The sequence below is a fragment of the Lepidochelys kempii genome, chromosome 11, assembly GCF_965140285.1.
Source record: "Lepidochelys kempii isolate rLepKem1 chromosome 11, rLepKem1.hap1, whole genome shotgun sequence".
Taxonomy (NCBI): domain Eukaryota; kingdom Metazoa; phylum Chordata; order Testudines; family Cheloniidae; genus Lepidochelys; species Lepidochelys kempii.
This window is the reverse complement of record NC_136390.1, coordinates 59,425,806-59,438,574: the sequence shown is the minus strand read 5'-3', so window position 1 is coordinate 59,438,574 and position 12,769 is coordinate 59,425,806. Positions and strand designations below refer to the sequence as shown.

Below are 12,769 nucleotides of genomic sequence, written 5' to 3'. Positions count from 1 at the left end.
CTAGATATTCTGTGCCTTATGGAAAGGTTCAGTGTAGTTCAATAAAAAAAATCACCCTTCTAGTGTTGAGTTTGTCAATAATCTTAGGGAATTTAGTACAGTATGTATACTCCTCCTATTGAGTTCTCTGGGATGGTTAAAAAAAAAATCTACTCAAAGGATATTATTCCTGAATTCTGTAGGTTTTTAAACTAATTTCTGTATTACTACATTGGTTTCATCCCTATTAAATTCTGTGGCAATTTTCTATAAGGGAAACTAGAACTGAAGAGAAATTATATCAGTTCCCAGTATCTTGAAGGCCTTTTCGTGGAGCTTTTATTCAGGAGTAAGGGCTGCAGGGTCTGATCCTAAAACATTTTATTGACCTTGAAAGTTCCTGTGTGGTATTAATGCCACCTCCTCTTGTTCTTTTAAGCCCATACAGGGTGGTTGTTCCAGCAGGAGAGAGCATGCCCCTCAGCAACTTCATCACTCAGACAATTTCCATTCTTTCCGGGCTCGGATTCCTTACTGTTTACTAGACTTGTATAGCCTAGTAGAAGTCGTGTGATCGCCTGAAACTTTTTTTCTGTATCCTACCCAAAATACTTTCAAGAATGTTATTGGTCATTGGTCAGTTCCTTGCTATAAGGGTGAAAAAGGGATTGTGTATATTTATTCTCTCTCTTTCCCAGGGTTCAACAGAAAAGGGTGTTTGATTCATAGGTATTAAGGTCAGAAGGGACCATTATGATCATCTAGTCTGACCTTCTGCACAATGCAGGCCACAGAATCTCTCTCACCCACCCACTCCTACAAAAAACCTCTCACCTATATCTGAGCTATTGAAGTCCTCAAATCGTGGTTTAAAGACTTCAAGGAACAGAGAATCCTCCAGCAAGTGACCCATGCCCCATGCTACAGAGGAAGGTGAAAAACCTCCAGGGCCTCTTCCAATCTGCCCTGGAGGAAAATTCCTTCCCGACCCCAAATATGGCGATCAGCTAAACCCTGAGCATGTGGGCAAGATTCACCAACCGGATACCCAGGAAAGAATTATCTGTAGTAACTCAGATCCCACCCCATCTAACATCCCAACACAGGCCATTGGGCCTATTTACCATGAATATTTAATTACCAAAACCATGTTATCCCATCATACCATCTCCTCCATAAACTTATCGAGTTTAATCTTAAAGCCAGAAAGGTCTTTTGCCCACACTGCTTCCCTCGGAAGGCTATTCCAAAACTTCCTCCTCTGATGGTTAGAAATCTTCATCTAATTTCAAGTCTAAACTTCCCGATGGCCAGTTTATATCCATTTGTTCTTGTGTCCACGTTGGTACTGAGCTTAAATAATTCCTCTCCCTCTCCGGTATTTATCCCTCTGATATATTTATAGAGAGCAATCATATCTCCCTTTAGCCGTCTTTTAGTTAGGCTAAACAAGCTAAGCTCCTTTCATAAGACAAGTTTTCCATTCCTTGGATCATCCTAGTAGCCCTTCTCTGTACCTGTTCCAGTTTGAATTCATCCTTCTTAAACATGGGAGACCAGAACTGCACACAGTATTCCAGATGAGGTCTCACCAGTGCCTTGTATAACGGTACTAAAACCTCCTTATCTCTACTGGAAATACCTCACCTGATGCATCCCAAGACCGCATTAGCTTTTTTCACGGCCATGTCACATTGGCGGCTCATAGTCATCCTATGATCAACCAATACTCCAAGGTCCTTCTCCTCCGTTACTTCTAATTGATGCATCCCCAGCTTATAACTAAAATTCTTGTTATTAATTCCTAAATGCATAACCTTACACTTCTCACTATTCAATTTCATCCTATTACTATTACTCCAGTTTACAAGGTCATCCATATCCTCCTGTATGATATCCCAGTCTCTCTCTAAATAGGCAATACCTCCCATCTTTGTATCATCTACAAACCTTATTAGCACACTCCCACTTTTTTTGCTGAGGTCAGTAATAAAAAGATTAAATAAGATTGGTCCCAAAACTGATCCCTGAGGAACTCCACTGATAACCTCCCTCCAACCTGACAGTTCACCTTTCAATAGGACCCGCTGTAGTCTCCCTGTTAACCATTTCCTTATCCACCTTTCAGTTTTCATATTGATCCCCATCTTTTCCAATTTAACTAATAATTCCTCATGTGGCACGGTATCAAACTCCTTCCTGAAATCAAGGTAAATTCGATCCACTGCGTTTCCTTTGTCTAAAAAATCTGTTACTTTCTCAAAGAAGGAGATCAGGTTGGTTTGGCACGATCTACCTTTTGTAAAACCATGTTGTATTTTGTCCCATTTACCATTGACTTCAATGTCCTTAACTACTTTCTCCTTCAAAATTTTTTCCAAGACCTTGCATACTTCAGATGTCAAACTAACAGGCCTGTAGTTACCCAGATCACTTTTTTTTTTTTTCCATTTCTTAAAAATAGGAGCTATGTTAGCAATTCTCGAAACAACCCCTGAGTTTACAGATTCATTAAAAATTCTTGCTAATGGGCTTGCAATTTCATTTGCCAATTCCTTTAATATTCTTGGATGAAGATTATCTGAGCCCCCCGATTTAGTCCCATTAATCTGTTTGAGTTTCGCTTCTACCTCAGATATGGTAATATCTACCTCCATATCCTTATTCCCATTTGTCATGCTACCAATTATCCCTAAAATCCTCATTAGCCTTATTAAAGACTGAGGCAAAGTATTTGTTTAGATATTGGGCCATGCCTAGATTATCCTTGACCTCCACTCCATCCTCAGGGTTTAGCGGTCCAACTTCTTTCTTTGTTTTCTTCTTATTTATATGGCTGTAGAACCTTTTACTGTTGGTTTTAATTCCCTTTGCAAGGTCCAGCTGTACTTGACTTTTAGCCTGTCCCACTTTATCCCCACATGTTCTGACCTCAATAAGGTAGCTTTCCTTGCTGATCCCTCCCATCTTCCACTCCCTGTATGCTTTCTGCTTTTTCTTAATCACCTCTCTGAGATGCTTGCTCATCCAGCTTGGTCTACAACTCCTGCCTATGAATTTTTTTCCCCTTTCTTGGGATGCAGGCTTCCGATAGCTTCTGTAGCTTTGATTTAAAGTAATCCCAAGCCTCTTCTGCCTTTAGATCCATAAATTCTTCAGTCCAATTCACTTCCCTAACTAATTTCCTTGATTTTTGAAAGTTAGCCCTTTTGAAATCAAAAACCCTAGTTGCAGATTAATTGTAGAAGTCTTGTGATCGCCTGAAACTTTTTTTCTGTATCCTACCCAAAACACTTTCAGAACATTGGTCATTGGTCAGTTCCTTGCTATAAGGATGAAAAAGGGATTGTGTATATTTATTCTCTCTCCCTTTCTCAGGGTTCTGCAGAAACGGGTGTTTGATACTGTCAAGGTTGCTAATGTTACACGTGGTCGCTCTTCTTCATTTCCTGCCCAACTACTAATCCCTGGATCTAATCGTTCAAGTGTTATCATGACCGCAAAGCCCTTTCAGTCTGGCCTACAACAAGTGGAGAGCAAGGCACATCTGAACCAGAGGAGCAGCTCCAAGGAAATCTCAAAGTAGGAGACTCAGCATATTAGTGTGGTTTTAGGTTACTTGTATTAATGGTAGGTGGTCTGTATGCATGCATACGAATTATCATTCTCGGTGTCGAACTATAATCTTGTTGCTCTCATCAAAACTCGAGGAGATAGCTCTCTCTCACCAGCTGCCATGGCAAGTTAGGGCTCAGCTTTTTCACCTTTGCAGTGTGATTGAGACTATTTCCCTTATTCTCTTAACTGCTAAATGTTCTAACTTCCCAATGTCACCCCATGGGATATTGTGAACCCAGGCTTCCCCCACTGATGACATGATTTAATACTAAACCTGCTCATGCTATCCACACCTATTGTGCTGACAAGTCATATATGTCTGTGACATTGTGCATCAAGGTTGAAGGGGGAGAGATTACATGGCGCATATAAGGCAGAAGAGGATGAATGTTAGCAAGCAAATAATACAAAGAATTATAAACATCCTTATGTAGTAAATTCAGTGACTGCAGAGAAAAAGCAAGCAAACAGGATATCTTATACACTGGTTGTCTTTGTTCCTAAATAATGAAGCTGTGAGATGCTGCCTCCAGACAAATTTGTCTGCAGATTTTTAGTCTGAAACCTTGCCAGATATTGTGATACTGACTACACCAATTAAATAGAAGTCTTTAAAACAACTTCATCTTTTTTTCCTCATCCCAAAACTAAATCCAATCTGGGCCCCTGTTTACTAAAGTAATGTTTAGTCTTTAAACTTTTAGTTTTAATTCCCCATTCTGATTTCATGTTCCCCCAAGGGACAACCAAAAGCTGGGCCAGCCTGGAACCCCTGGAGACAATGATTTAGCTACAGCTCTGCACACACTTCATCTCCGTCAGCAAAACTACCTGAGTGAAAAGCGGTTCTTTGAGGAGGAATGGGAGCGTAAAATGCATTTGCTGGCTGACCAGAAAGAAGAGGCTGGTGGCTGTTGCACACCAGTAGGGAGTTGTCTGTCCGTGTGTGGAAACTCAGAATTCACTGACTTCTCTGGGGGCTCTCCCTGCCTCCGTTTGCTCCTGCCAGAGAAATTACAAATTGTTAAACCTCTCGAAGGTAAGAGAGTAATCTGCCTTCTCTCTCTAGCAGAAGGAAATGTCATGCTTTGCTTATGATGGAATCAGTGTATTTGATAATTAAATCAGTGTTTCCTTGGGAATGGGTTGGTATTCAAGAATCAGAAGCCCTTGGAGAAAGAGACTTTTTTTTTTTTTTAAAGCCAATTATCTGCTAGCTTGGTGGTAACACAGTGTACTTCAGAGTAAGAGACCCAAATGTAGGAGCAAACTTGTTTCAGTACTAGGCTTTCCTGTTTAACTCTCTGAATCTCTTGGTCTAAATTCTTCTCATGTACCATGATGACAGTCCCAGGTGGTCAGGTTGTTTTGGTATTGTGTTCTGGCCACTCTTTATGATTCAGTAGAATGGAACAGAAAGATCCCCTTCCACCTTTTTTTGCCTCATCAGGATCTCAGACTCTGTTCCACTGGCAGCAGCTTGCTCAACCCAACTTAGGTACCATCCTCGATCCACGGCCAGGTGTTGTCACAAAAGGCTTTACCCCATTACCTGAGGATGCCATCTACCACATCTCTGACTTGGAGGAAGATGAGGAAGAAGGGGAAGGAGGTATAACATTTCAAGTGCAACAAGCCTTTCTGGAGGAAGGGACACGTGCAGTGCCAAAGCCAGAGGCAGGGATCTTCCTGCCACCTCTTACTTCAGCAACAGTGCCACTCGCTGGTAAGAATCATGGACGTTTATGGTTTCACTTTTCATATATTTATTACTGTGTGGTTTATATGTCACTCTTGGTGTTTCCTTATGATGCTGCTTTTTTCATTGCTGTATAAGGTTGTGCGTTACCCCTGTCAGATTTTAAAGCTAAGGAGAGGTATGTCAGGTCAGTTCTTGGATGGGGGATCTCCAGGAACATCAAGGTTTTGCAGGATTCAGAAGGTGGCATTCTCCCTCTAAGCGCGTGCTGTTCTGGAGCATACTGCTGCTGGAAAAGCTGGTTTTGGATGTGACCAAAAACTGAATTCTTAACCAAGTACGTTCGTCAAAGGAAAACTCCTATGTTCTTGTATCAAAAACAATTGACATTTTCTTATTTAAAGTAACAAAAATACTGATAAAAAAATTAAAACATTCCATGGCAACTTCCATTTCCTGCTAGAAGACGTGAAAGAGAAATTCAGACAGGAAGAAATTTAAACTTCACTAAACTTGGTTGAGGAAAGTACTGTATTTTTGAAGACTGAATTTAGTTATGTTTCAAAATAATGATTCATTGAGAAATAAGGTTGTGGTAAAGGAATAAAACTTCTGATTTCTCCCTCAATGTTGGTATGAGGAGATACATTTGCCTGCAGCAGGTGTGTCCTCGGTCAGTGATTTCTGTACAATAGCTTGCTGGTAGACTAAGAAATATGAGATTTCTGAATTAAGAAGTCTGGATTTGTCTCTGGGAAATTTAAAGGCAAACTTCTTTGCAGAGCTCCATTCTATACTTAATTGGGGAGGTAACCTGTTGGGAGTCTTTTCATCCAAGTACCAGAAGACAGCAGTCACACAATGTTAACTGAAGCACACTTCAGTAAAAAGGAGATAATCATTTCTTGTGCTCTCCATCTTCAGAGCACTTGACAAACAACAACTAGTTCTTGCCACACCAGTGAGGTATAGAAGTATTTCTCTCCCCTATTTTACTCAGGAGAAAACTAAGACACAGAGAGACTTGATGTGCGCTGTGTCATGGGAGGAGTCTGCATCATTGTGTGGAATGAATCTAGAGTCCAGGATCAGTCCTGCGCTGAAAACACTAGATATAACACTCTTGCTAATGTCCAAGATATACACTCTAAAGAAGCAGAAACTCTAATACTGAGAAGTCTCAATTTCACTTCATCTTACACTGAAAAAAATTAAAGTGAGGAATGGAAAGTCTCTTAAAATAAAACTCTCTTTTTTTCAATTGAACATATTTATCTTTGGGGGATTCCCCTTCTTTAGTCTTTATTTAAACCCCACAAAAAAATCCTGGAATAATGGTACTTACCTTAATTAGTCCTTTTCTCTCGCTCTCTGTCCTCATTGGCTGTGTTTTGTCTGCATTGCAGCCTCAAACCCAGGAAAGTGTCTCTCCTCCACAAACTCCACATTCACCTTCACTACCTGTAGGATCCTGCACCCCTCTGATGTCACTCAGGTTACCCCCAGGTAAGATGGTTGTTAACATTCAGAGTTATTGCACAGAATCAGTTGCTCCTGAGGTATGGACCAGGTCTAGAAAAGAATGAAAGATGTATCTGGCCCGAGAGGAGCATTCAGGATTGATGTTCTTACTAGTCATTTTAATTATAAAAGGCATTGCAAGAATGGATCGATTTCTCTCTCTCTCTTTCTCTCTCTCTCTCGCATACATATATCCCTGACCCCTTTAATTTCACCACACATTGGTTTCTATTGTGGAAATAACTTTAGGCCAGTAAATGGAAATATAACTTTATGCAGCATATAATCTACTGATGGGATTCTCTCTTGCAGGACATATTTGAGATCTATTCTGTGACTGGGTTTTTAAAAAGAACTAACTCATTTCATGTAGTTATCCAGCTACATAGTACCTATGTAGTTATCCAAACTAATATAGTGAAGGTGGTCACATTTTATACTTCAGGATAGATGATGTAAGATGACCCTCTGTGCCATCTGGGTTCATGTATGACCTTACATAATTTGCCAGGAGCATTATTAGTTGGTTTTGTGTTGGATCTTGTGTTGGTTGGTGGTTTTCTCCTGAGGGGTAGGGTGTAGGAGTTTAGATGGATCAGTGGTCTGATCTGGTGTCAAATCCTACGGGAGCTCAGTATTCTGAGATTTTAGAATGTCATTGACCTCTTACCCGGAAGGCACTCTAAGTCTGGTCTGAAGCTTTCTCCCTATTCTTTCCAATAAACGGGTGCATCAGAAACCAGCATCCACCTTCCCAATTAAAACTAGATGCTGCTTCCTGAAGCACCGAGTTAGTGTAGTAGCAGAGAGAGGTGAGAGGTAATGATGACAATGTTTGTGCATTGGGGAAGGAAGATAAGGAGAGAATAGGAGAGAATATGTGGGAGAGAGAAAAAAACTTGTACTGGACATGTTAATCCTCGGCTTTGTGAAATGAATCCTGTCAGTTGAAGCAGGAGCTCTACAAGATCCTGCAGTCTGCAGCTGTGGAGAATCAGGTTTGCAAATGCTTAGACCTTTAGCCTCCCTCCACCAATGTGTGTGTTTTGCAGCAGAGCAAATGTTTTGTATGCTTTTGTAATTACGTTTCTATCAAATGTATCCAGATACTCCTAAATAGTAATTGGCTTTGGAAAGCTCTAGTTTATGGTGTTAATCTCTAGTTTCAGCGCCAAAGGCATTTAAAAGGTAAACTCTTCCAAGTTAAGACTTGACAAAGAAATGAGTTTAACATATACCATGACCTTTGCAATCAACCCCATACTTAAATATACTCTTAAAATTTTAAAGTAGTTCTTCTTCCATGATTATTCTAATGCACATAAAAGTGCTGGACTGTAATTATTCCTGTAATTTGGTTGTGTAGGATCCTGTAAAATTTGCTGCGTTTTCTATAAAAACGTTTCCCATCAACATATATCAATATGGCACCGGCTTAACTTTTTTTTTCTAATGTTTTGTGTCCTGCAGTGTGGGATTTGCAAAGCAATGTTTTGTATTTCTAAATATTATAAAGGCTGAAGTTGTGAAAGTTGTAATGAATCTTGTTATATGCAGATACAGAATTTTTAATCTACTTTTTTTAATTTGAGCACAAGCCTTATTTTTAAAATGATTGTTGTTACCTTGCCCTGTGTTATATGAAAGTTTCCAGACTGAGAGCAAAGTACAGTAATAATAATATCCAGTGTGTGTGTTTTTGTTTGTTTTTTTTTCAGCTCCATGTACACTCCATTGTCATTTGGAAGTAGTGGCAACAGTTCTGGCAATACAACGGTGAGCTCTCCAGCCATGTCCTGTAGGCTTAGTCTTGGAGAATTCCTCGCCAACGGAAGAGACTCTTCCACCACCTTGAGCACCACCACCAGTCTGGCTAAACTCTTGCATGAACAAGGCATCTCTGCCAAAGTTTGTGATAACCGTATGCCAGGAAAGCTGCCTATTCTACAGCCCCTACGAACCCTTCCCGTTCCCTCCACTCCCCGAAATTCTCCCTCACACTCACCTTGTTCTTCCCCTCTGCCTTTTGATACTCGAGCGCATCTCTCTGAAAACTTTCTGGCATCACGACCAGCTGAAACATTCTTGCAGGAGCGGTGTGGCCTGAAACCATCCCATAACCCTCCTAACCTAGACCAGCTGAAGATGAACCTGGTGGACAGGCTGAAGAGGTTGGGTATTGCCAGAGCAATCAAACCCCCGGAGGCAGGGGACCATGTTAAAAATCAAAGGCCAGAAATTGGGCTGCGGAGACCAGACTCGGCTGTGTTTTTAAGTGCAGGTAGCAACCTGATGGGTGGACTGAGAAGAAACCAGAGTCTTCCAGTCATGATTGGGGCACTTGGAGCTCCATTTTGCACATCCTCATCAAAAATGGGTATCTTAAAGGAAGACTGAGTGGTTTCTAAGTAACAGACTTCTAGCAGAACAAATAATAGGTTAAGGCTGAACATGTGATACTGGTGTGGAATGGAGAGTTGCAGAAGGAATGTGCACGTTAAAGTGGAAAAAGAAAGGGAGATGGGGTGAGAGAGAGAGAGAGAGAGAGAAATTGCATGGAGTTGAGGAAGGAAGAAGAAAGAATTGGGAAGAGATCACAAGGAGAGAAGAAACCAAAGCTAAATCTTGAGACCCTTTACACATCTGACTTCCTGGCTTAAATAAAAAGACAATAATAAATGCTTGTTAGTATCTTCTGCTTTCAAATGTATGTGTCTGGGGCAGTAAATGTCTTGTAGAATGCTCTGTCTCCCCCTCTCCACCATGATCATATTATTTTGCCAAATGTTAGCGGTCATATTGTACCACTGAAGGTATTAGTAAAAGGAACAAGGAATCTGTTCTTTACTGCACCAGAATAATTGGTCCAAATCCATCTCTGTAGTGAAGAACAAGCACAGGAACAACTCGGATTCCTTTGTTTTTTGCATTTCCAATTTAGAAATTAAACTGAACCTCTTCTTTTAAAAAAATATTTTGTATGTTAAGTTTTATACTTCTCATTGCATGTACAAATAAGAGTTGGGGTAGGATTTTTATTTTGGATGAGTGCAGCGGTGCTAGTGGAATATCAACAGAATGACATTCCTCTCTGAACTCTCTGAAATCTGTTGAAAGCACGTTGAGGAAAGTGCAATCAGTAGGAGTTAAGCAGAAGAAGATTTTATATTCTAGGGGAAAATTGTTTATTTCGAGCCACAAAACGTTTCCAAAGCATGCTATGCATATATTTTTAATAAAAGGAGGTTTGCTTGCACACACACACAATCTCAGGCACATTTTAAGGTTATAAAAGGGAGTAAAACATAAATGCTTGATTCTAGGTTTGTTTTTATTTATCTAAATGGGGAGCATATTTTTAACAGAAGATGACAGAATGTTAGAAGTTTTGTGACTGACTCTACTTTTGGCTACTAGATAGTCCCTACATTTAAGAGAGCTTTTTAATGGAATATAAACCTAATGGATTTGATATTTAAGATACTTTCTGATTCTAGGCAGGATTCTGTTACACAGATTTCACTGAGGAAACAGTCCATGAAAGTTGTTCTGGAACTTTGGTTAGTACATAACCGAACGTTCCAGACTCTGGCACTGAAGCAACAAATAAGGCAGCGATGAGTGGTTTTTGTGGCCACTGTATCAAATAGAAATGAGTTTTGTCATTGTCAGAAGATAATCTGCTTCTTCTTTGTTAATGGAGAGCAGTTCAAAGACTTACTGTTCTGAGTGAAAGTAATAAAGATCTTAAGAGGCAGAACTCAGTGCATTGGAAAATTGAATGGACAGAAATCAAGTCCCTTGAAAAGAATCTATTGGTGTCTTTGGGTGCTAAATAGCAGGACGCTTTGAGCCCATCACCAGTGGATTCAGAAGCATTTTAGCTATAACTAAGCATAAAAAGTTGTTCCTTTGAATAATCTATATCATGGTTTATAAAGGGGCTACAAGGAAAAAAAACCTGTCCAAACTGATCAGTGCTAGATCTCTGCAAGTGATTCTGTTGTGAACAAGTCCTTAATCTCTGTGAAATAGAATAGTTTATTTGTAACCTAATTTTAGCTACAAGGAACTTTCATTATTATGATTTTAAATCTCCATTTCTTTACAAGTGAATTAACAATTATACTTTATCCTAGTTGTTAAATATAGTTGTGGTAGACCTAATGGGACCAGGCTAGCGTGAGTAATGTAAGTGATCAAATCATGATGGAAAATCAAACCAGAGTTCAAAGCGATATATGTTTCGGCTGGATGGTCTTTACCCGCACTGGAACAATTTTTACAGAGATTTTAATACTCTTTAGGCCCATTCATTTTGACCAGTCACACAATGATAGGGTCAGATTTGGCCACAACCATGTTTTAACAGCCATGCTTAACTAGATTGTCTAAACTCGGTTGTAAGACCTGTGTAGTTGGGGCTCTAGGTGACATGGAGTGAAGCAGTCATATGACTGGTTATAGCTGTCAAGAGGCACAACCATCCTAATCTGCCCTCCAAACACTGCAGCGTTGCCAGCACTGTAAAAACTTTAAATGGGACAGATTAGAAAATCTGATAGCTTTATAAATGGGTTGTTATGTCCTTTATAACCTGACGTTTCCTACGATTACACTCCCTTTGGTGTCTTGATGATGCTTTTTGATATAAAGCTTGTTTCTAAAAAAGAAATGTAGTAACCACTCCAAGCACTAACTGCTTCACAAGGTTTCTCAGCCGCCATTGTCTGTCAGTAGTACACATAAGCATTCAGTAGCTCCATTGGTTGGCCTTTGGGAGTTCGCTTAGATAGCTCACATAGTTGTAAAAGATTAATCTATTAATTTAAAATAATGCATAAGGGTTAATTCTGTTTTAAATGACAAAAAATGATCCTAATTTTTATTTTAAAGTATTTGGGTTGTACTTCCTTAACCATGCACAGGGTCTTACCTCGCTTGGTAAGGTGAGTATTTGTTCTCCAGTGAACTGAGCATTTGGTATATCATATGTGTATTTTGCAGTTCCCAGGGAAATATCAGGTGACAAAGCAATAGAAAATTAGACAGTCTGATGTATACAGAGAACAGCATTTGTGTCAAATTGATGTCCAATTTAGGTACATTTATTATATAAATACTTGTAAACTACAGCTAGACTTTTATATGTATTAAATAATTTAGAATTAATATATGTGTATTTTAACTAGCTTTGTCATGATTGCTATAGCTATATATTAACAGAAGAATCAAAACAACTGATTTATTAGACTTTTTTTCAGACCAGGTTGCTGTTTAAGTTCATTTAAAAGCACAATAATTAAATGCATGTAAATATGGAATGAAGCCTTTTAAAAACATGTTTTGATTTGAATGATACCAAGTTGTCCCAGCCTAATGTGTAATAAAGTTTCCATAGAACAGTGTCTCATCAACTACCTGTCCAAACCAGGAAGGTGATAAAAGCAGAACTTGTGCACTATTGTGGCTATATATTTATCCTTTCAGTTGAAGCTGAAGATTTTTTTATCTTGTATTTACATCGATGGATACGCCGTGTGTATTTTGTATACTTGTGCCTAAATTCCAGGGTCAAGGAAAATTAGATCTGAAGGATGTAGCAGTGATTTAGCAGTGTAGCCTAACCTAGAAGACAACATTTTGCAATAGGCCTTTATGATGATGTTGGTAGCATATTTAGTTCCTGTGGAGTTGGAAGAATTGATTAGCGTCTCCTGCCTCACAGTAGAGAGAAGCATTTACATTAATGTCTATCTAAGATTCTACAAAGGATCTCTTGATATATTTCAAGATGGCTTAGTCAGCTGGGTGGAGCTAGTGGCAACAGCAACAAATAACTGCAGTTGAAACAGGTCCTGTGTCCACAAACCTGCAGCATGGAACAAACACCAGAGAAGACCGAAAGGAATTTAGCCATCCCTTTTAGGAAAGACCCAGAAAGAGAGAGAG

At 39.5% G+C, this 12,769-nt stretch overlaps 1 protein-coding gene across 7 annotated transcripts in view; it reads left to right on the top strand.

The window, feature by feature from the left end:
* TRAK2 (trafficking kinesin protein 2) overlaps positions 1–9,377 on the top strand; it is a 70,807-nt gene extending 61,430 nt beyond the window's left edge. For all 7 annotated transcript variants that reach the window (XM_073306405.1, XM_073306401.1, XM_073306399.1 and 4 more), the window contains 5 exons: positions 3,358–3,561; positions 4,338–4,636; positions 5,048–5,323; positions 6,703–6,802; positions 8,536–9,377. In XM_073306405.1, coding sequence (XP_073162506.1) covers positions 3,358–3,561; positions 4,338–4,636; positions 5,048–5,323; positions 6,703–6,802; positions 8,536–9,214 — 1,558 coding nt within the window. In that variant the 3' untranslated portion in view covers positions 9,215–9,377. The remainder of the gene's footprint in view (positions 1–3,357; positions 3,562–4,337; positions 4,637–5,047; positions 5,324–6,702; positions 6,803–8,535) is intronic.
* Positions 9,378–12,769: the final 3,392 nt, after the last annotated feature.